At 35.7% G+C, this 23,566-nt stretch overlaps 1 protein-coding gene across 4 annotated transcripts in view; it reads right to left on the bottom strand.

Annotated features, from left to right (window-relative positions):
- The window catches only part of HECW2 (HECT, C2 and WW domain containing E3 ubiquitin protein ligase 2), a 433,607-nt gene that overhangs the window by 79,331 nt on the left and 330,710 nt on the right, over positions 1-23,566 (bottom strand). For all 4 annotated transcript variants that reach the window (XM_027865816.1, XM_027865818.1, XM_027865817.1 and 1 more), the window contains 2 exons: positions 6,908-7,042; positions 3,809-3,911 (listed from right to left, as the gene is read on the bottom strand). In XM_027865816.1, coding sequence (XP_027721617.1) covers positions 3,809-3,911; positions 6,908-7,042 — 238 coding nt within the window. The remainder of the gene's footprint in view (positions 1-3,808; positions 3,912-6,907; positions 7,043-23,566) is intronic.

Genomic DNA, 23,566 nt, shown 5'->3' with positions numbered 1-23,566 from the left:
ATGTCACATTTGGCCTCATTAAGCATTTTTACTACACTCATCTAACGGAATCACAGCTATCATCAAGTGGCAAGATAAGAATGATGCTAAGACACTTTGCACACTCCATCAGACAATTCCCAACAGACAATAGATACACAGAAGATGAATGACAGCCAAATAGTGGCGATTACAAAAAATTTTGCATAAAAATGTTAAGAAGACAAGGACGCAAAGCACATAAAGAAAATAAGCTATAGCTATTAACTCTTTGGAAGCTAAGAATAGAAATCCCAAACTAGCACGCAGCACTCAGAAAACAGAGAGGTTCTTTTGGGGTTTGAAAAGTTAGGTGGCCTATGGGACAAGTGCTAGAGGCAGAATCAAGAGTAGGTTCTATAAGTAAGAATGATGGACACAAGGAAGGGGACAAATCATTCCCATAACGAATATATAAATGGCAGTAGGCCACAAATGGGTCTTTTCCAATACATCTGCAAAGAAAGCTCCAACTGCCCCCCCCCCCCCAATTAGCAGCAGTAGCTTTAGATTTTAGAACACATGTAGATATATATCTTGGTTGATTCTGGCTAATAATGTCTGCAGCAAGAATTAGAAAATCCATTCTTCCTCTTTTGTTTGTTTTGAGTAAAATATTCTGTTGTGATCAAAGCTATCAGTGACTGTGAGATAATATAAATAGATTATTGAGCCATTGAAAATTTATTGTAATATATTGTGTGGGATTCAGACATAATTTTATTTTTTTCACTATGCTATAATTTGATTTTCCCAAGTTGTTAATTAATAATTAATTCTTCCTCCAGTGTTTTGTTATATTAAATCTATCCACTTCGTATTCCTCTGTGTTGGCTTTAGGATTGTGGACTCAGCTCCATGGATCTTTTTTCTATTGTTTCTTCCTTAGTACTAGACAGTTTTATTTATTGCTACTCAACAATATAATTAGATATCTGGCAGTCCAGTACTTCTTCATTTTTCTCCTAATAATTTATCTTGATATTCTTGTAAATTGGGGCTTTATTTAATTTTATGAAGTTCTCCATTGGTACCGTGAGTGGCACCACATTAAAGCTTTAAAATTGTTTGGATAATATTGAGAATTTCATTATATCACCTTGACCTAGCCATAAACACAGAGAAGAAACTACATTCTAAGACATGTAAAATTTAAAGAAGTACACTTATAAACAATAAGCAAAATTTTAAAATATTAAACAAGGACAAATGATAAAAAAAACAAAAGGCTTATATGGAGGCCAAAATGTTCCTGGTTTAAAGAAAAAAATCATTGAAAATAGATTTGTTTCATTTAGCCCCAGAGTGCAGAAATAGGACTGATGAGTTGAAGTTCCAAAGAAATAAATGTAGCCTGGAACTAAGAAAGAACTTAACAATTAGAGATATAAAAAATGGAATGCATTGACTTAAGAGGTTGCATATTATATTCCTCTCTCCTCTCCACATCCATCCTCCACTGGAGGTATTCAAGCAAAAACTGAATGACTGCACAATTATCAGGTATGTTGGAGCAGAGATTCTTTTTCATGTATGGGTTCGATCAGGTGATCTCTGAGGCTTTTTCCATCTCTGATATTCCATGATGTCGTAAAAGTATATTCAAATGGCTGTAAGTATTTTCAAATGTTAGATCATGGTTTTCTCATCAGGGATTCAGGTTCAGTCAATACTTTCATGTTCTATAAATGATATGTAAGATCTTAAACCAAGTAATAATTATCTATTACAATAGAAGTATGCACAAAACCCTGCTGCAGACATTTGCTAGACTTTAACATAACACATTATCTTTCTCTTTCTCCTCCTTCTTATTCTTCTCTTCCTCCTCCTCCTCTTTCTATCTTCTTCTTTTCTTTCTCCTCCTCCTCTGTCTCATCATCATTATCCTCTGTGGTTTCATTGTTTAGGGAAATTCTGGTATGGAAACTCCTTCTATTTGTGGAGATTGGTCAATGTTTATAAATTAAAACGTCTTAGAGAGCTGCCTAGGATTCTAAGAAGTCAAGTGACTGTCCCAGGGTCACACAGCCAGTACCTGACAAAAGCAGGACTTGGACCAATGTCTTCTTGACTCTGAAGCTGGCTCCCTATTGACTTCACCATTCTGTCATTATATTCTGTTACTCAGTATACATACATTGAAAACAAGCACATAAATAATAATATAAAATATTCAAAATGACCAATATTATTGAGTAAAATCATTTTATATAAAATAAAAAATGTTCTTAAAATGCTAATATATAATCCCATTTTCAATATGGAGTTTCTCAAATCCATGATTTTTATATTATTTCCTAAGAATGAATCTAATTTTAAAAAAATTCAATAGCTTTGTCCATACAGATTATATTTAATCTGAGTGGTCTGACAATTTTAATGACACATGGTTTGATATTTTGCCCCAAGGAAATGTCTATTTATTTCATCTTAGCATATTGTTTCTAGAGAGATAAATATTATATATTTTATGTGCCTAATATAGGACTTCAGCACACAAGGAAAGATAGTAATAAATCTTAAGGAATGATAATTGGTCTGATTGCATGAGAACCAGGAACGTAAAAGGCTGACTCATGCAAGAGGAATTATCTCATCTAGGATACCATTGCTTTATTTATCTCTTTCCTCATTTGCATTCATAAGACAAAAAATTTTATAGAATCAACTCTATTCCTTACAGTGCTATAAAGCAGATAAAAGATGAACTAAAAAGAAAAAGAATACTGCATTTAAAATCTAGCAAAGCTTAAAGGAATCAAGAATGCAATAGAAAACAAGAAAAACAAGAATTGAAAAATTTTCAAGTTTTTCTCTGCTTAGATTTTTTTATATCAATCAACAAAATTAATAAGAGAATGTCTTTTAATTAAACAAAATTTTAATATCTACAAAAATATTATAAATCTGTTAATATTTCACATAATATTTCACATTATCATTTGACAATAGAATCACAGGATCATAGAATTTTAAGATTAGAAGGAACCTTAGAGATTATCTAGTTTAACCAATCATTTTATAGATGAGGAAACTGTGGTGACAGAGAGATTAAGTGACATAACCAAACTTAATGACAGCGGAAAGACAAAACGCAGTCTTCTGACTAGCATTTTTTCCACTATACCACTTTTTTCCAGCATTGGGGGGAATATATCTACTTTGCTTAAGTAAGCAGCAGCATTGAGGTGCCACTTTTCTCAAGTCTTTCAGAATAGAGTATCATTGTTTTCCCTATTTAATTTATTATTCCACTATAAAGTCATGTGCCTTCAGTCTTAGACTAGACAGTTTGGGGCATGTTTATTTCAAAACAGCAGTCAATTAATTTATAATGACCATATTTCATGTATTCCATAAGTCATTTTCTCTATCACTTTCAATAATCAAATACTCATATTTAGAAAAAGCTAAGAAATATAAAAATTCACTCTAATTTTTCTAGTTTTTTTAGACAATGTAATGCTTTTAAATTTCAGATATGAATTAAATCTGTGAAAGGTTTCTTAAGGAAAATTCAATAGAATTTCAAACAAAGTACAAAAGCATCTCTGCCAATGCTTTTTAACATGATGCACTTGTTACATGCTGGCAGTTTTCAAATCACTTCACTCTTATGTGCCAAAGGTCAAAATTCCCCAGCAAGGAATGTCAAATGAATAGAATCATCCAAACTCCAAACCCACAGCAATAAACAGCATATACACACACGTATGCTGCACATTGACAAGCAAAATTATATTATAATTTCCTTATTTGAAGAACAATATAGCAGCTGATGACATACCCACTGGAACCATGTCCTGGTACTGTGACCTACTGACAGTATTGAAGGTGCTAGATGGCCTAGGAAGAACTGGTGGCCCTGAATGTCGAGAGTCTTCTCCTACCTGTAAACAGAAACATAGTCATGACCTGCTAAATAGCTGGCATCCTCCTCTGAAGCATGCCTGGGGGGTGCGTGGTGTGTCAATTGGAAATAGCTTGTACATTCACAGAACTGAGTCCTGCAAATGAACAAGAAAAGGGTCAGTTTGGGAGCTGAATTAGGGCAATATCCTAATGTTCAATTTTTAAGCCAAGCCCTCTCCCCCTTTTATAAAATTTCAGCAGATGAACTGACCAGTTACCTTTAGCTAGGTTCCTAATAGCTATTTTTCTACTATTTCTATTTGGAAGTTATCACACAAGATAATTGGTAGCAGCAGCAAGCAAATGGATTTAATTTAATTGTACTAATTTGAATTAATTATTTTATAATATAGAAACAAGTTCTTGAACTAGATATGCAAACACATGTAAAACAATTTTATTTTGAGATCATTTTAGGGAGAGTTTATATCTTGTGATGTTTTTCATCTTTATAAACACATACACTCTTCCACCAAAATTTCACAGAATACCAAATTATGAGGGGCAAGATATCAGAAGATGATTGCTTATATCATATTTATATATTAATACTCAATAATATATCCCTACTCCTATTCATTCAAAGATGCATATCAATTTTAATGTATTATATCATTTAACTTTTTTGGAATATTCTAAATGTCAAAGGTAGTGTGTCTAGATGGAAAGGCTCATATGTCTTTTTTCACACTGGTTCACTGTAAATTCTTGGGTTTGTATAATGAGGTCAGCCACTACCTTTGTGAGATCAATCACTACCCATGGTTTTTATTAACCAGGATGAAGGTACTATTTAAAGACACCAATGACAGACATAAGGTTTTTTCTTTTGCAAGTAGGGCGCTACGTGTCACCATTCTTAGAACTAGAAATGAGACCTGTCCCCAATTCCTCATTTCTTGAAATCAGACCCAGTCAACAGACAAGTAGGCATAGGACATAACACAGGATGTACCTCCTACCAATTAGACAGTAAGCATTTCCTATGAAGGTTTAACAATATTGTAGATAAAAGGTGAACATTAGGAGGGGTGAGCTCTGCTACACCCATATATCTTTCTTTCACATGAAAAGCAATCTTCAGACAATGTTATTGATTGTTTCAGCATCTCTTCCTGAAACTAGGTTTACTGGGCTTTAGATTATGAAAAAAAATTATAAAAGGGATTTTAGGGACAGTTATCACTTTTATTTGTGGCTTCCCTGAAAATGGGTCATTCTGAATAGTCCTTAGAACCATTTGCTTAATAAGAACTGAAAAATAAGGTGAGTTTGCTGAAGAACAATGTGAAGTCAGGCATAGTAGATTCTACCCGTTTATCAAGTACCAGGTCCAAAGGTGAGAGATTTGTGTTTGTAGAATGGACTGTGCCAGTATCCTGCAATGTGGCATTACTAATTTACAGGATAGACAGGGCAAAGATTTATAAGTTGCTCTTGAGCTATAAATACCAAGCATATCAAGCATCTATAAATTTTATACGAGCTTCACATAAATATCTTTCCAGATACATACACACACACACACACACACGCATGCACACACGCACGCAATTAGCAAAGACACAAAGCCAATCAAACAGAACTGGACTATGGGATGAGAAGTAGAATTACAAAAAATTTAAATTCAAATGAATCAAATACAGTCATGGAGTTTCACTCAATTATGTTTTCTCCTTATCAAGGAAATACTCCATCATCAATCCAGAATCTAAAAGATATCATGCTAGTGTTGAAAAGATACACAGAATGCAAATTTGGCTGTCATCTACTAATGCTTTAGGGAAATTTTTTGAATTATGCATTTGAATGAATAAATGTAAAAACATTTGTTAAGTGCTTACTAAATGCCAAGGACATCTCATATAATGTATACAAAACCCAAACAATAAAGGCATTTAAGCTGTTGGGGGAAGGACAGATGACCCATATATATATACCTGAACACTCCCTTTGCTCACGTAAACTGTTAGAGTGATAAAGTGAAGCTGTCTATGAGTTGTAATTAGGAAATCTGAGTGCCCTCAAGTGGTTACAATGTGGCACTGCATTAAGAATCCACAGAAAACAGGCCAAATCCAATAGAATCAACAGAGTTATCAAAGACTTAGGGCTGGAAGAAACCTTAAGGTCTCGCCAGTCCAACCCCTTAACTGACTCCTGAGGTCTCCTCTAGCTCTAAATCTATGATACTATGAACCTATCTCCTTAGGTCCAGCAAGCATGGGACATAAGAGAACCCTGCACAGAGAGATATACATTCCAATTTTAAAGACCATCAGTGAAAGAAATTCCACAACTTTTATTCTAGCAACCCTTTTCCAAGGAATTATTTCTTATGTTTAACTTAACTTCCAAATTACTGAAATTTGAAACTTTTGCAAGAAGTCTTTTCTGGTTCTCCTCAATGGTAGAGATTGGAAAAATTATCTCCAATTTATCTTGTATGTAGCTTGTTTGTACAAAGTTGTTTGCATGCTCTCTTCTTCGATGGATTCTGAGCTCCTTGAGGGCAGGGACAGTTTTTGCCACTCTTTGTAGCCCTAGAACTTAGCACAGTGTCTGGCACATAGTAAGTGCTCAAGAAGAAATTTGTGTTGATGACTTGAATGTATACTTCCTTGCTACTTTCAGTAGATATGTACAACAAATGATTTCATGAAGCCATCTATGCATAAGGGTGTATAAACAAAGATTGTGACCCTCTCCCTCCCCATTCCTCTGGACAAGATCATTCCTAAAAAAAAAAAAAAAGCAAACCAAAAATCAAAAAACAAAAAAAGACAACTTTCACTATGTTTCTGTGTTTTCAAAAAATTGCTGATATTTTAACCTCAATTTTTATCAGAACACTTCACATTAAATTACAAAAAAAAGAAAAACTTTTTTAGGCCATCTCAGCTTGAGCTCAGACACATCCCTATCAGTTTTCATCAGCCATCAGGAAAGTCCCTAAGAAAACTCCGTGACTCACTTCACCAGCACTGTGGCTGCGCTGCCTGGTCAGATGTTGCCGATGTACCAAAGCGCTCGTGGGTCTGCTGCTCTGCAGTGGGAGCCGGGGGTCAATGAAGGTGGTGGTACGGGAATTGTGGTCGACAAAAAAAGCCTAGAAGACAGACAGACTTGGAGTCAATACTTGCTACATCTATAGACCTAATATTCCTGCAAGTAGTTAGTTCTCATACGTCGTGGGATTCTGTGAATATACTTAGGATTCACTTCCTTAGACCTCTTTTATAATATCCTTCAAATCTTTGTCTTATTGTTAACATCTTTTTACAACAGGGCTTATATTATTAACTATATTAATATTATTATTAATTATATTAATTGTAGAATTTTAAATTTGGAATGGAACTTAAAGGTCATTTACTTCAACCCTTTCCTTTCACAGATGAAGAAACCAAGACCCAGAGAGATCACGTGATTTGTCTATGGTCAAATAGCTGTTTTTAGTGAGACTCCAGAAATGCTCAGGGGCATTTCTTTGCTGTATTTCTGGCTTTTTTCCTTTTTGTTCTGTTTCTATGCTAGAACCCTACCCTGGGCCTAGAGTCTAGGCCCTAGACTGTTGCAACAGCCTTTTAAAGTGATAATCTTGTCTCTAATCTCTTAAGGACCCTTCACAATCCATCTGGCACACTGCTTCTAGGTTAATTTTCTGAAACTTGTGCTTTGATCAGGTCAATTCTCCCATCCCCTCCAAAACCCTTCATTGGTGTCTTCTGACCCACAGAATAAAAGTCTATAGGTTGTGTCCTAAACTCTTTGACATCAAGGCTCTTAACAGAATTAAGCCCTAGGTCTTTTCTGTGGAGGGACTAATTACATATATTTAAAAGGCAGGATACCATTGTAGATAATAAGATTTGAGCCTGGATCCAGCATTAGTACTCCTCACTTAAAGGAAAATTAGTTTAAGTGAGTTTGCCATTATTGGGAAAAAATTAATTAAGTCACCCAAGATAAAAGGGCTTATCAGGACAACACTAGTAAACCAGCTAACCACAATCTCTAAATGTGACAGAATGTATCAGGGCAGATGATCTCAGGCTTTAAGCAGAGGGGATTACTTACTGCACAAGACAAATATAAAAGCAATGGCTTTTCACACTGGGGAAAATGATGTCACAGGATACTGTGACCACAAAGAGAAGAGTGTGACTAGGTGAATTCCATTGTGTTAACTGGAAAAATGATGCCTAAGAAAAATAGTTTAACCATTCTAGATATCGAAATACTTTGTTCATAGAATGAAGCTCATTTTGTTTTGTGATAACACATCTGCAAACTAGACTAAAATGATTTTTAAAAAAAGATTTCTGAGAGCAATCACAAGCTTTCATAGGCCAATTTAAACTATAATAAACTGAAGCATTAGGAAAGAGTAATAATCATCATAATGATGATGATAATTGACATTTAAGTAACTCATTGCATTATGTAGCATTTTTACAAAGGGCTTTAAGTACATTTTTTCATTTGATTTTCATAAAACTTCCATAAGGAAGCTATGTGTATTATTATTCCCATTTTACAGATTAGGAAACTAAGGCAGAGAGAGGTTAAGTAACTTGCTCAGTTACTGAATGTCAGAAGTAGGATTCAAACTCAGGTCTTCCTAACTCCAATTTCTGTACTCTTTCCACTATAACAAGGTGTCTTTCTACACCAGAAATGGAAAAACAAACAAACAAACCCAACCTTACACACACACGCTTGTCCTCTCTTTGTATGAATGTAGTATGTATTTAGATACACCTCTCTCTCTAAATACACACACACACACACACACAATTATTCCTTTTGTGTCACCAAGCATTGGATTCTAGGATATAAAGAATATAGCAAGTCTCACTTAGATGAGAAAGCATTCCTAAATCTCTTCCCCTCTGCTGTCAAATCATCTGCTCTCATTAAAAGGAAACACAGGATAGCCACAGTTTGTCATCTTAGATATTCTAAGACTAGACCTACATTCTAACCCTTGCCAGCACAAGACACTATTTCATTTAGAATGTAGGCAAGTACACTTAAGCAGTTCCTTTTAGTCTTTCAAGACATCTTCAAATGGAACTAACTGGTTCTCACACATGGATATTAGTTACACCTATTTTAAGGGAATGGGCATCCCAACCTCAAAATTTTACCTGCTAGAGTCATGGTCAGTTCTCATGCACTTAAAAAATTAATAGTATCTGTTGACAAAGGATATGTTACTTAATTATATTGCAAGCCATAATGGTTAAGAAAGAAGATGAAGCACTAGCATTAAAATAGGATCGTGTATTTACTCAATTTAATTTCTTTGAAATGCTTTTTGTAGAATGGGCATTTAATAGCATCAGCAATGTATTTTGAAAAACAAACCCCTATGTAATTATTGGGGCTGTGTCTATATGTCAAACATGATTTACAATCAGTGTCACAGTATAATTGGATGTTAAGAAGCTTGTCCAGTGTTCATTCTCTCAATAAAGCTTTGCTACAAGAAATTATCTGAAAACAGACCTAGAGTCAAGAAAATAATAAATTAATTTACCAAGAAAATAATTTTAAAAAATCTGTACCACTGGAGAAACACAGAAATGCTTGATTATTTCAAATGATAAAGTGAGAAAATTATGAAGCTAGATATCCTTTCTTTTCCTCCCTCCCTCTTATCTTCAATATTTACTCTTCACACTCTCCCCTACACTAATTCCTACCCCTCTAAATACAACCATGCCCAAGTTTCTGCTGTCTTTAAATAAAACAAATCGGCAAAGAAACCTTCTCTAGATACCTGGAGCTACTGCATTTCCTTCTTCCCCATGTAGCCTCAGCTGCCTTCCCCACCCAGGCCTTTCTCCTTTCCGCAAAACTGTTGTAAAGAATAGTCCACATTTACTGCTTTTACTTACCATTTTAACCCTAAAAAACTATGCACTCCGGCTTCCACTCTCAACACTTTCAAGAATTTTCTCTTTTAAAGATTGCTACACCTAGTGTCTTTTTCTCAGTCTTCATGCACTTCATGCACTACTCAGATATTTAATAGCTGGGTGACCCTAGGTTAGTCACTTGACCTTATTTGACTCAATTCATCATCTGTAAAGTTGCATGCTGCTTTTGACACTGTTTCCTCTTATTTTCATGGAAACTCTCTGTTTCTGTGGTTTCCATGATACAGCTTGCTCCTGGTTCTTCCTTACCAAATGATTCCTTTTCTTCTCTTTCATTGGCTCATTTTCTGCATCTTCTCTCTTTAATGTGCTTCCGAGGGTTCTAATACAACAACAGGGTTCTACCATGAGTCGTCTCTCACTTATACTTTCTCCCTTGGCAATTGTATCTATGGCTTCAACTGACATGTCTATGATGAAGATAATTAAATTTTCCCCTCCAATTCCAACCTGTCTCTAGTTTCAGACCTTTACTTCCAACTCTGCTAGAACTCTCCATGCAGGTGTTTGGACATATTCAAAGCTTAACTCAATTGCTTCTTGCCACTAAACCTATGCCTTCTTCTTGATGTTTTTATATATTTAAGATATCACCAACCTCCCATTCATTTCAAGGAAGCAGCCAGGGGGTACAGTGCATAGAGAACTTAAATCAGAATCAGGAACTCAGAATCAAATACTTACTGGTTGTGGGAATCTGGGCAAATTGCTTATACTTCATCTGCCTCAGTTTCCTCAACTATAAAATGGGGATAATAATAACACCTACCTTTTAGAGTTGTTGTGAAGACAAAAAAGATAATATTTATAAAAAGTTTTATAAACTTTAAAGTTATGTAAATACTAGCTATCATTATAATTATTATTATTCAAGAATCATGTTTTTCTTCTTTATCTTCCTTGCTCCTTATATTCAAACAGTTACCAAGTCTTTCTCTAGGATCTATTTTCTGCTTGTTGTCCTTACTGCTACTCATCTAGTTCAGGCTTTCATTATTTCTTTCCTAAACTACTGCAAAAGCCTTCTAACTAGATGCTTTATCTCTAATCTGTTCTTCCCAATTCACTTCAATGGATATGTTAGCTCACTGGATGGATAGATTCCCTCTATGAGTGCAAATTGTAACACATCCGTACCTTCTAATCCTGTGTAATTCTTATCCATTCTCTTTCACCGATCATCTACAAAGGACCCACCCAACATGCTAAAGACCTTCCTTTAGGTCTTTTTATATTTTGTGGGAAGTAGTGCAACACTTGAGCTTTCCATCACTTATTCCCTCTATGTGACTGGCCCACTTTTTCAATCATACATTCCTGGAAGAGCTTCCTTAAAATTATACATCTCCAATCTAGATAATTTATACAAACTATTAATACCTTAAAAATGGAAAATAGGTGGGAGAAAGGACAAAGACACCTGTTACTAAAGTTTCAGAAAAAATTTCAACCAATGCAAGTCAATTGCCATCCATAATGAGGAGACTGATACTTATTCAATGACCCTTTGTTCAGTGATTATTTATATCAAGGAAAGCAAAAGTTGGAAGATGTATGCTTGGGGCAGCTAGGTGGCACAGTGGGTAGAGCACTGGGCCTGGAGTCAGGAAGATCTGAGTTCAACTCTGGCCTCAGATACTTAGTAGTTGTGTGACCCTAGGTTAGTCACTTAACTCCTATTTGACTCAGTTCCTCATCTGTAAAATGGGGTCACACTAGAGAAGGAAACGGCAAACTACTCCAGTATTTTGTCAAGAAAACTCCATGTACAATGTTCAAGGGGTCACATAGAGTCAGACATAAATGAATGACTGAACAACAACAATGCCTGGCAAGAGTGTTTGCCAATGTCAAAGAGAAGATTCAATAGAGTCTAAGTTGGAAAGAGGTTCTTTATTGTAGGAGTTCTTAACATTTTCTGTGACATAGACACCTTTGTCAATAAGGTGAAACTTATGGACCCCATCTCACAATAACGTTTTTAAGTGCATAAAATAAAATATGTAGGATCAAAAAGCAAATTAATCATGCTGAAATAGCATTATCAAACTATTTTTAGAAAGTTTATGAAAGAGTTCTTATCCTATAGGATGTTAGATTTCTTCAAGATATACTTGTTTCTACATAATGCATCAAGACCCAAAACAGTGCTCAGTCTCCTAGATGAGATATAGCATCACAAAGATGAACTTGCTCCAATTAGTCACACCAGAAAAACTAAATGGATGAAGAATACCCTTTGTCTAGATTATAATATGCAGTTTAATGGACAAAATACACAAGTATATATATGTATGTATACATACACACATTGCATATTAATATATACACACATACATATATACATATACACACATAAATATGTGTGTGTATGCATGTGTGTATGTATGTATGTATGTATGTATGTATACATAATTTACATCTTGGATAGATCCTGCAAACTTGGGTCCAGAAGTGAAAAGGAGAAACACAGCCAACTTTACAGCCTTTGGAAAATTGAAAAGTTCTTTTAATGATCACAGATTTCTCTATGAAACATAAGATCACAAATATTAGTGATGTTGTGTGGTTGTGAATCACCAAAGACTATAATCTTTAAAGATTTGAAGAAGAAAAAACTAATATGCGAACTAAGAAATGGCACAACTTGGGAATTTGCTTTACTTGACTTTTCTTATATGATACAGAATCTTCTTTTTCTCCCTCCCTCTCTCCTTTCCTTTCTTCCTTCTTTCTTCACTTCCTTCTTTCCTTTCTCCCTCCCTTCATTCCTTCCCCTTTCTTTCTTTCCTCCTTTCTTTCTCCTTCTTCCTTTCAACCCTCTTTCTTTTCCTTTCCTTTCTTTCCTTGCTTTCTTCCTTCCATAAACTACATTTGTAGATCATTTAAAGGGCAAAAGAAAGTCACCAACTGGTGCGAAGAGGACTGTAAAATATTACAAACAAGGAGTTACAAAGAATACATGATGTAAAGGATGTCCTCAAAGAAAATCTGATAAAAAAAAAAGATGGGCCTATCTCATTGTAAGAGTGAGGAATAGTCTGATGGATAGCTTATGTGCTCCACAGCAGCCTCAAGATTTCAAGAGAACATGAGAAGCGCCTCTAGTATATTGAGTTGACCCACTGTGGTAAACTCTGGAAGGCCATAAACAGGAATCATTCAGGTTGAACTGGCATGCATTGTGATCTATGTCTCTGGAAGAAATATACACATTGATTAGATGACAGATCTTCTGGAGTTTTGGTGTATCTTTTAAATGGTTATTCCAACTTAGGTCATCCCTGGAAGTAGGCTGCAGCCTACCTGTCCCCTCCACTGATCTTTGGGTCCCCTACAACTTTTATTCTTTGGATTTATGGTGATCCACGATTTGCAACCATAGAGGGGAGCATTTTTGTTTTTTTTAAAAATGGACTTCTTTTGGTGAAGAGCAGCCTGGGATTGTTAGAATCAAATAGAATAAAGTTTACTCTCTCCTATGTAATTTAGGGCCCAATTTACCATCTATTTGTAGTGCCAATCCCAGTTATACACATTAATGTATTGATAATGGACAGGTCCTCCAAATGGCCATCCAAACTATCTCATAGTTTGAAAAGGGCCCTTTTCAATCATGTAGTTTTTCCTTTCATGGATTATTAACCACTCTTTTTTGAGTAATCATGGGTTTCACTGAGGTGGCCCTGTAAGGCTCTGGTTTTGATGTAGTCAATGTAGTATCACACCCAAACTGAGACGTCTGGACTATTTCAACATGTACAGGGAATTCTTCTTCCATTTGGGCTTAGCCAAGGACCAGTTCTATGACAATGGAGAATCATTTGGCAAACATATGTCTCTTTGTTTCATGCCTTGTTTGATGGTAATAATCTGAGTATCGTTAAAGTGAATTATCTATATGGTTGTTTTACCAAGAAATCTTGTAATATATTAATATACACATGAAAGAGTCCTTATTAGGAGAGAGCCTTTAAGACTGTGCTTTCTTCTGAATCAAATGCTTTTCCAAAATAGGCAAAAACAATAAATACTTAGAAATCTTGTCTTCTTTGCATCTTTCAGCCAATTGTGTGACTGAGAATATGTAGTCTGCTACAGTAAGCCATCTGTAAAAGCTTACCTGTCCTTATGGAATACTTTCATCAAAGACACAAATTTATATCATTCTCAAAAAGAACTGTATGATCAAAGAAGATCAGGGGGTCTTGTAGTGAGAATGCAACTCTCTCATACAGACAGCTCTCCTGCTCCAAAGGTAGCAAGATGCCATTTGCACATGAAGTGGACTCCTTGTGGTAAACTTATGGAAAGACATGGACAAAATTCATATAAGATGGGTAGGAATGGGAGGATTGCAATCGACATCGTTGATGGCAATACCTACCTTGATAGGATAACAAATGCATTGGAGTACTGGGTTTTCCCTTAGGTGACATCTTTATTATAGGCCACCATGGCCCTCCCCATGGTTTGGTCCCAAGCTAGTTATCAAGGATTATCTATCATTATTCTCCTTCATGCACAATAAGTTCCAACCAAACTGGACAATTTCTTAAATGTGGCCAGGCTTTCCTGCCTCTGTGTATTTGCTTCAAAATTATCCCCTCTCCCTAGAATGCCCTTCTCTTATGGTTCTGATCACTTAATCTTAATCTTAATCCCTTCTAAATTTAAATGTAATTATTCAATGTAGCTGTCCCAAATCCCCCCAAACCTAGAAGTATTTCTTCTTCCAAAATCCCATAGCATTATGAATCTCTTTTCTTGTAACTTTAAGTCCTATGTGGGATAGGTTTGTGTATGTCTTATTTCCTTACTAAACTATAAAGTGTAGGGAAGTTAGGCGGTACAGTGAGTCAAGTGCTGGGCCTGAGTTTAAATCTGGCCTCAGACTCTTACTTAGCTGTATGACTCTGGGCAAGCCACTTAATTCTGCCTCAGTTTGCTCAAATGAACTGGAGAAATGACTGAACAACAACAACAACAACAACAAAAAACCTGTAAGTTCCAGGAGAGCAAAGACCTTATTTTATTCATTTTCTTATAACAAATAGTGTCATGCCTAATTTAGAGGCCAACTATGAGATCAGTAAGATCTAGGTTAAAATCTCGCCTCTGACACATATGAGCTGTATGATTACGGGCAAGTCTCAACCTCTCAGTGCCCCAAGTGACTCTCAAAATCTGTTACGAAGAGCTGCAGATCTGCATACATGGAGGGAGTTTCCCATTCTGATGAAATAATGAATCTAGACCAAACAAAACAAAACAATAGATAGGGAGGATGCTTGTCCACTCCCTATAACATGGAATACCCTTTCTTTCTCTCATTTTCCTCTTTATTTCTCTCCTTCTCTTCCTATGATCTACTTCTTCCTTTCTTCTATTTCCCCATTTCTGCTGCTTTCCTAACTAATGTCTTAGGCTGTTAGTAGCTTCACTGATACTGGATGACTACCATGGTCTTCTCAGGATTTAAAAGGCCCCTGGGAACCTGCTATAGATAGCATGCTTCAAGCACTCACTACTTCAAATACCCTTCCCTAACCTATTTGTGAGACTGCTCTGGGTGGTAGAAAGGTGACATTTTTCTAACTCACAAAGGGTTCTGTTTCAGAAGCAGATGGAATGCTATGTGTATTATTTACACATGCTCGTTAAGTCTGCCAAGTACTTTGGGAGCTAGGTCCTGGGTAAGAACTCCCTCAAAACTACATACCTACAGCACTAATAAAATGAAGGATGAGGAATCAAGATCCAGGCATTCCATTGCTCGTATAATGCATGACCTTGGGCAAGATTGCTTAGTTTCTAACTTTCTCTGCCTGTGTATAAAGGATTACTTAGTTCACAGGAGAGCTGTGAAAATCTACACACTTATTCAAAGGAGAAGGAAAGCATGTGATAGGCACAATATTAAGTAGAAGGACGGTCATTTCTCTATGTAACACAGGTATTAATTACTACAAGAAATCTTTCCAGTGCTCACCACCATCAACTACTTTCTAATTAATTTGGGGGAAAGGAATGTGTCCCATAGGACATCTTAAATAGTTCAAGCTAGCACAGAAATTGACCTAATATTCTTTCATTTAGGGCACACTGTATTTCATAATTCCCTAATACCATATAATTATCTATTAAAAGCAGCTAACATTTGCTTACGTGTTCTGTTTGAAAAAAATGTGTTACACTGATTGCATGAACAGAGGATTATATCAAAGAACATATAAGCTAGCTCCCAATAAAGTAAAATTGTGAAACAATAGGGTAGCATACAACCATCGAAATGAAGTTTCATTAAAGAAATTAATTCAAGCTTCCTAGCTCTGCACTAACGAACACGAGAACCATGGTTAGAAATAAAAGGAATGCAAACACACCAGAATTTAGTCTCATTTTAAAAACTTCTACCCTTTCACTGCTCTAGGGCACAGTCAAAGCCAGGAAATTTAAGACAGTTGGAGCCAAGTAGTGTTTCAGCAAGGCCAAAAAAAATACACTTTTTCTTTACACAATACTAAAAAAAGTTATTATTTTAGGAATAGAAAAGGACATCAGTTTTTCTTAAGACATAACAACTACAGCCCCAACAAAACTAGAATGTAGCTTTAAAAGAAATTATATTTGTCTACATTGAAATCTTTGCCAAATAACCTGGGGATCCATAAAAGTACACACACCTACCCTGTTCATACATATACACTGAGCGATAGGGCTTTGATCACAATAGAAAGAACCATAATTTAAGAATGAAGCACTACAATAAATCTAGATTGGTGAGCCCAGATCTTAGTTTTGTAATGTACTGTGAGGGTGAAAAACATAATTTATTTTAATTTACTCCAATTAAAAGTAAAACATTACTCATATATTCTTTCCCTTCTTGGAGTTTCTTACTTCTTTCTCCAATGTTGTGAGGGAGGATATATAACTGTTTGCTCTAGATTGTTCCCTGTCTTCCCACACAATCTTTCAACCATCATAGAAGTACAGAAGAGACATGAACGATACCATTTGCTGAAGACAAAGGGAATGTTTCACTCTTCTCAGTAAAATTAATTAGAAGGAAAGTGGTGGTGGTGAGCACTGCAAAGATCTTTTTGGTTAAAGAATGGTTATTTGTTACTAGTAAGGGGAAAAAAGTTGAAAAGAAAAAATATATATATACTTGAACGCATGCCTTTGAACCATTATCTGTTGAACTCCCAGGACATTCTCCTTTCTTCCTCAATGGATTCAATGTTTGGCTCAAAGTGTCTCTCTCTCCAGAACCCCTACCCTTATACAAGGGAACTGTGACATATATATTGATGTCCCTCAACCTAACTTTCCCAATTCCTCAATAGACTCAATTCTCATAACCTAATAGTCCTCAACTCCACTTCACCTAAACCATTACTAAATTACCTAAATTTCACCATTACTCTCCAAGTATTTCACCTTCATGTACTCTTAAATTCCTTTATCTGATCACAATCTTTTATCATTACATCTTTCCCTAATGCATTAGAACCCTGAACCCTAGTCTTTGAACCCTTCATTACTTCTGTTCTCTATACTGTTCAGTTATTTCTCAGTCCATCACCCCTGTACTGGCCACACTCTCCTCCCTTTTCTATCATGACCCCTGGATGAACTATTTCAACTCTACATCATCCTTTACTCTTGGATTCTTTGCTCCATTGTCCTGTCATTGGTCACATACAACCAAAGTACAACTACGAAATATTCCTACTTTTTACCTCTTGAACAAAAGAGCTCAAGAAAATCATGAAATATGCTAACTGGGGCTACTTCAAACTTTATCCAGTCTCTGGCCCTCACTGGAGCAAAGGCAGTCATCTACTGCTTCTGGATTAATTTGCTATTGAACTCCCCACATCTGCAGTACTAAGCCTTCTCATCTTTTCTCAAATCATCCATAGCATTCCTTCTCCCTTCTCTTTTAGCCAGGGAACCTCAAATATCACTTAATTTTAAAAATTGAGGTTATTATCTGAGAGCTCCCTGTTCTTTCCTTAGTTCACATCACTCAGACATCTTCCCCCATTATCTTCTCTTTTACTCCAGTCTCAGATGAAGAGATTGTCCTTCTCCTAGTCAAGGACACACTGCCTAATTGTACTCCATCACATCCCCTGACATCACCTCCAAAAAATTTCTTCATCTATTATCATCCTTACTCCTTCTAATCTTCAATCTTTCCCTGTCTACCGCCTCCTTCCCTGATGCCTATAAACATACCCATGCCACCCTTATCTTTAAACAAAAATTCAATCCTTACTTAATCCTACCCTTTCTACTATCATCCTGCATCTCTCCTCCCCTTCTTAGCTAAACTTCTTAAGAAATCTGTTTACATTAGATGAATTAAATTTACATCCACTTCTCTTTACTCTCACTTCTAAATTCTGTCCAATCTAGCTTCTAATCTCATCATTTAACTGAAACTACTCTCTCCAAGTTACCAATGATCACTTTTTTAAAAAATATTTTAACATTAATTTTTTTTTAAAAAATGAGTTACAAATTCTCTCCTTCCAACCCGCTGAGAAGGCAAGTAATATAATATTAATTACATATGTGAAGCTATAATATTTCTATGTTAGCTGTGTTACCCGCCCCCAAAGCAAGAAAAATAAAGTGAAAAAATATGCTTCAATCTATATTCAGAGTTCATCAGTTTTCCCTCTGGAAGTGGATAACATTTTTCATCATGAGTTCTTTAGATTCATCTTGGATTATTTTATTGATCAGACCATCTAAGTCTTCTACAGTTGATAATCATTACAATATTGCTGTTACTGTATACAGTGTTCTCCTGGTTCTACCCACTTTACTCTGCATCAGTTGCTATAGGTCTTCCTAAGTTTTTCTGAACCATCCCCCTTGTCATTTCTTATATCACGATAATATTCCATCACAACTTGTTCAGCCATTCCTCAATTAATGGGCATCCCCTCAATTTCCAATTTTGTCCCCACAAAAAGAGCTGCTATATTTTCACACATAAAGGTCCTTTCCCTTTTTCTTTGATCTTTTTAAGATATAGACCTAGTAATGGTGTTGCTGGGTCAAAGGGTATATACAGTTTTATAGATATTTGGGCATAGTTCCAAATTGTTCTCCAGAATGGTCGGACCAGTTCATAACTCTAATAATAATGCATCACTGTCTCTACTTTTCCACATCCCCTGCAGCATGTAATTTTCCTTTTCTGTCATGTTAGCCAATCTGATTGATGTGAGGTGATACATCAGAGTTGTTTTACTTTGCATTTCTTTCATTATTAGTGATTTAGAGCATTTTTTTTCCATATGACTCTCGATAGCTTTGATTTCTTCTTCTGAAAACTGCCTGGTCATATCCTTTGATTATTTACCAATTAGGAAATGGCTCTTATTGTTATGAATTTGGCTCAGTTCCCCATGTATTTGAGAAATGAGTCCTTTTTGAGAGAAATTTACTGTAAAGTTTCCCCCTGGTTTCCTATTTTCCTTCTAATTTTGGCCACGTTGATTTTGTCTGTGCAAAACTTTTTTAATTCTGTGTAACCAAAATTATCCATTTTACTTCCTGCAATCCTCTCTTTTTCTGGTTTGGTCATAAACTCTTCCCTTATCCACAAATCTGACAGGTATATTTTTCCAAGCTCTCCTAATTTGTTTATAAGATCACTTTTTATGTCTAAATCACATACCCATTTTGAGCTTATCTTAATATGTGGTGTGAGATGTCAGTCTATGTTTAGTTAACACCAGACTACTTTCTAGTCTTCCCAGTAATTTTTGTCAAATAGTGAGTTCTTGCTCTCAAAGCTTGGATCTTTGGGTTTGTCAAATACTAAATTACTATGACCTTTTACTCTTGTAGATTGTGTACCTAATCTATTCCACTGACCCACCACTTTGTTTCCTACTCAGTACCAGATTGGTGATTATTGCTTTGTAATATAGCTTGAAATCTGCCTTCCTTCACATGTTTTTCACGGATTCCCTTAATATTATTGACATTTTGTTGTTCCAGATGAATTTTGTCATTATTTTTTCTAGCTCTATAAAATAATTCTTTGGTAGTTTGATTGGTATGGCACCATCTATTTTTGTTTGGTGAAAAATGTGTTGTCTACAGTTATTTTAAATGGAATTTCTTTTTTTCATCACTTCTTGCTAGGTTTTGTTGGTAATATATAGAAATGCTGATGATTTATATGGGTTTATTTTATATCCTGCAACTTTATATTTAGCAACTTTGCTAAAGTCGTTAATTGTTTCAACTAGATTTTTAGTTGATTTTCTAATTGTACTGTCAAATTATCTGCAAAGATGATTTGTTTCCTTGTTGCCTTTTCTTATTCCTTTTTCTTTTCTAAATGTTATAGGTAGCATTTCTAGTACAGTATTGAATAACTGTAGTGATAGTGGACATCCTTGTTTTACCTTGATCTTATTGTGAAGGCTTCCCTTCACAATTGTCCCCTTTACACATAATGCTTGATCTTGGTTTTAGATAGGTACTACTTATAGTTTTAAGAAAAGCTTCATTTATTCCTGTTACTTGCCAGTGTTTTTAATAGGAATGGGTATTGCATTTTTTCAAAAGCTTTTTCTGCATCTATTGAGATAATCATATTATTTTTATTGTTTTCATTATTGATATGGTCAATTATGTTGATAGTTTTCCTAATATTGAATCAGCCCGGATTCCTGTTATACATCCCATCAGGTCATGGTATATGATTTTTGTGATATATTGCTATAATCTCTTTGCTAGTATTTTATTTAAAATTTTTGTATGGATATTCATTAGGGAAATTGGTCTATAGTTGTTTTCCCCCTCTGGTTTTGTTGTCTCTGGTTTAGGTATTGAAACTATATTTGTGTAATAGAAGGAATTTGGAGAGTTCCTTCTTTACCTACTTTTTTCTCCCCAAGTAGTTTATATAGCATTGGAATTAATTGCTCTTTAAATGTTAAGTAGAATTCACTTATAAATCTGTCTGGTCCTAAAGCTTTTTTTTAGGGAGGTCACTGATGGCTTGTTCAATTCCTTTTTCTAAGATAGGGTTATTTAAATATTCCATTTACTCTTCTGTTAATTTGGGCAATTTATATTTTTTGTCAACATTCATCCATTTTCACTTAGATTATTAGTTTTGCTGGCATATAAGGGGGCAAAATAACTTCTGATAATTGATTTAATTTCATGTTCATTGCTGGTGCAGTCACACTTTTTATTTTTGATGTTGGTAATTTGGTTTTCTTTTTTCTTTTTTAAAAATCAAATTAGCCAATGGTGTTTTTTTCCCATAAAACCAGCTCCCAATTTTATTTGTAGTTTAGTGACTCTTTTACTTTCAATTTTACGAATTTTCCTTTGACTTTCAGGATTTCTATTTCGGCATTTAATTGGGGATTTTTAATTAGTTCTCTTTCTAGTTTTTTTAGTTGCATGCCCAGTTCACTGATCTGCTCTTTCTTTCTTTTATTGATGTAGGCATTTAGAAATATAAATTTTCCCCTAACTACTGCTTTTTCTGTATCCCACAAATTTTGGTATGTTGTCTCATTTGTTGTCATTATCTTTAATGAAATTATTGATTGTTTCTATGATTTGTTCTTTGACCCACTCACCCTTTAGGATTAGATTATTTAGTTTTCAATTAATTTTTGTCTATGCTTCCAAGACCTTTCCCTTTTTTTTGCTGGATATGTTTTATAAGGGAAGTAATTTATAGGAAGGAAGGAAAATATAAAGGAGGGAGGGAGGAAAGTTGGGAAGGATAGCAAGCAGAAAGGTGGGAAGAATATACTAAGTACTTACTATAGCAAGGCACTATGCTAAACACTTTATAAATATTATCTCATTTAATCTTCACAACAATCCTATGAGGTAGATGCTATTATTATCCCCATTTCACAGATGAGGAAAAAGGCAGTCAAAGGCTAAGCTACTTGCCTAGTATCACATAGCCAGTCTAAGGCCAAATTCAAACTCAAATCTTCCTGATTCAAGGCTCAACACTATCTGCAATGCCACCTAGCAGCCTAATAAGGCTAGAAAGTTTATGTACAGAAGTGACACCATTACAGGTATGTTTTTATTTATTCAGGAGTTGCTAAGATATTAGATTACTTTTCCCTCATAAAAGTTCACAATTAGTGGAATGTGACATGATAAATGACAAATATCAGACCTTGTGCAAGCATTCTATCATTTATTTTAGGGGCAGGGGCAGGATCTGTGATTTCATTGGTACAAAGTACTCTCAGGTGAGTTAACTCCCTTTACCAATGCAGGTCAGCATCTTCTCTGCAACTTTATAGTCTAAGAAAGTTGCCTAGATCACTGCCCAATGTTCACACAGTCAGCGTGTGTCGCAGCAAGCCTGAAACTCTCGTCCTTTTCACTTCAAGGTCAGGTTTCTATCTATTACGTCACACCACCTCTCTTAGCATTTAGTTAGCTATTCTCAGTCAGTGTCCATGTACAAAGGATGTAGCTTTCCCTCCTTGTTGCCATAACTTTCTTCCCTTCCTTTTCCTGCCTCCCTACTATAACACAAGCCCAAGATTGGTCCTTTCTCTTTCCCCCTTCTTCCTCATTCCACTGGCCTCTTTATCCCAGAGCTCCTGCTCCTTGACAGCTCCTGAAACCAAAGCTCTCAGGATAGCCTGAGTCAGCCGTTCCTCTGACATGTGGAAGAATCATAGAAAGTTAGCTAGAAAAAACATGAGTACAACTCCCTCACTTTTCAGGGGAGAAAAATGAAGCCAAGAGATGTTAGGCCAGGACTAGAATACAAGTCCCCTGATACTCACTGTCCTGTGTTTTTCTTGCTGCAGGAGACACTCAAGAACTATATGATATCTTACTTGAATTCTCTGAGCATAAAGTCATTTTACTAGTGCTTTCCAAGTATGTCTTTACTTATAAGGCTTAATTTTTTAAAAGAGAGAGAGAGAAGGAAGGAATAGAAAGGAATTTAAGAAGAAGACTTTTTAAATCCCTATTCTTTTAACAGCAAAAACCCTTCAGAGCACTTCAAAAGGACCCTAGCTTTATTCTATACACCGAACAGTTAGGTGGCACAGTGGACAAAGTGCAGGGCCTGAAGTCAGGAAGACTCCTCTTCCTGAGTTAAAATCTGGCCCTAGACACTTATTAGCTGTATGACCCAAGGCAAGTCATTTAACCCTGTTTACCTCAGTTTCCTCATCTGTAAAATGAGCTGGAGAAGGAAATGGCAAACCACTCCAGCATCTTTGCCAAGAAAGTGGGGTCATAAAGAGTCGGACACAACTGAAAAACGACTGAACAACAGCAAAGAACTGTGTATGAGAAAAGTTGTGACGCTATGTTTGTCTTCCACAGTGGGTCAGGGAGGAGAGAGATCCAGGGCAGAAGCAACAAGTAGTAGCACTAGAAAGAAAACCAGGTGATTAATTCCTGGAGCAAGAAGAAGAAAAGAAAAGGGGTGACAAGAATACCAACCAGCACAGAGAAGTACCCCTGTGTATTTTCCCTGTCAAGAAGCTGCTGTCCTTCACAATTGCTTCCTAGACTCCAACCCCTGACTCTAGTATCTCACTTCTTGTATTAGGGCCTAACAGAGATGAAGTGACTTGGAGCAGGAGGGAGCGGAGTGTTTCACATCCATATGTATACATACATGTACA

Source organism: Vombatus ursinus, unplaced genomic scaffold (genome assembly GCF_900497805.2).
Source record: "Vombatus ursinus unplaced genomic scaffold, bare-nosed wombat genome assembly UNPS02014779.1, whole genome shotgun sequence".
Lineage (NCBI taxonomy): Eukaryota > Metazoa > Chordata > Mammalia > Diprotodontia > Vombatidae > Vombatus > Vombatus ursinus.
Note: the sequence above shows the minus strand (reverse complement) of the source record. Positions and strands in the feature narration are given on the sequence as shown.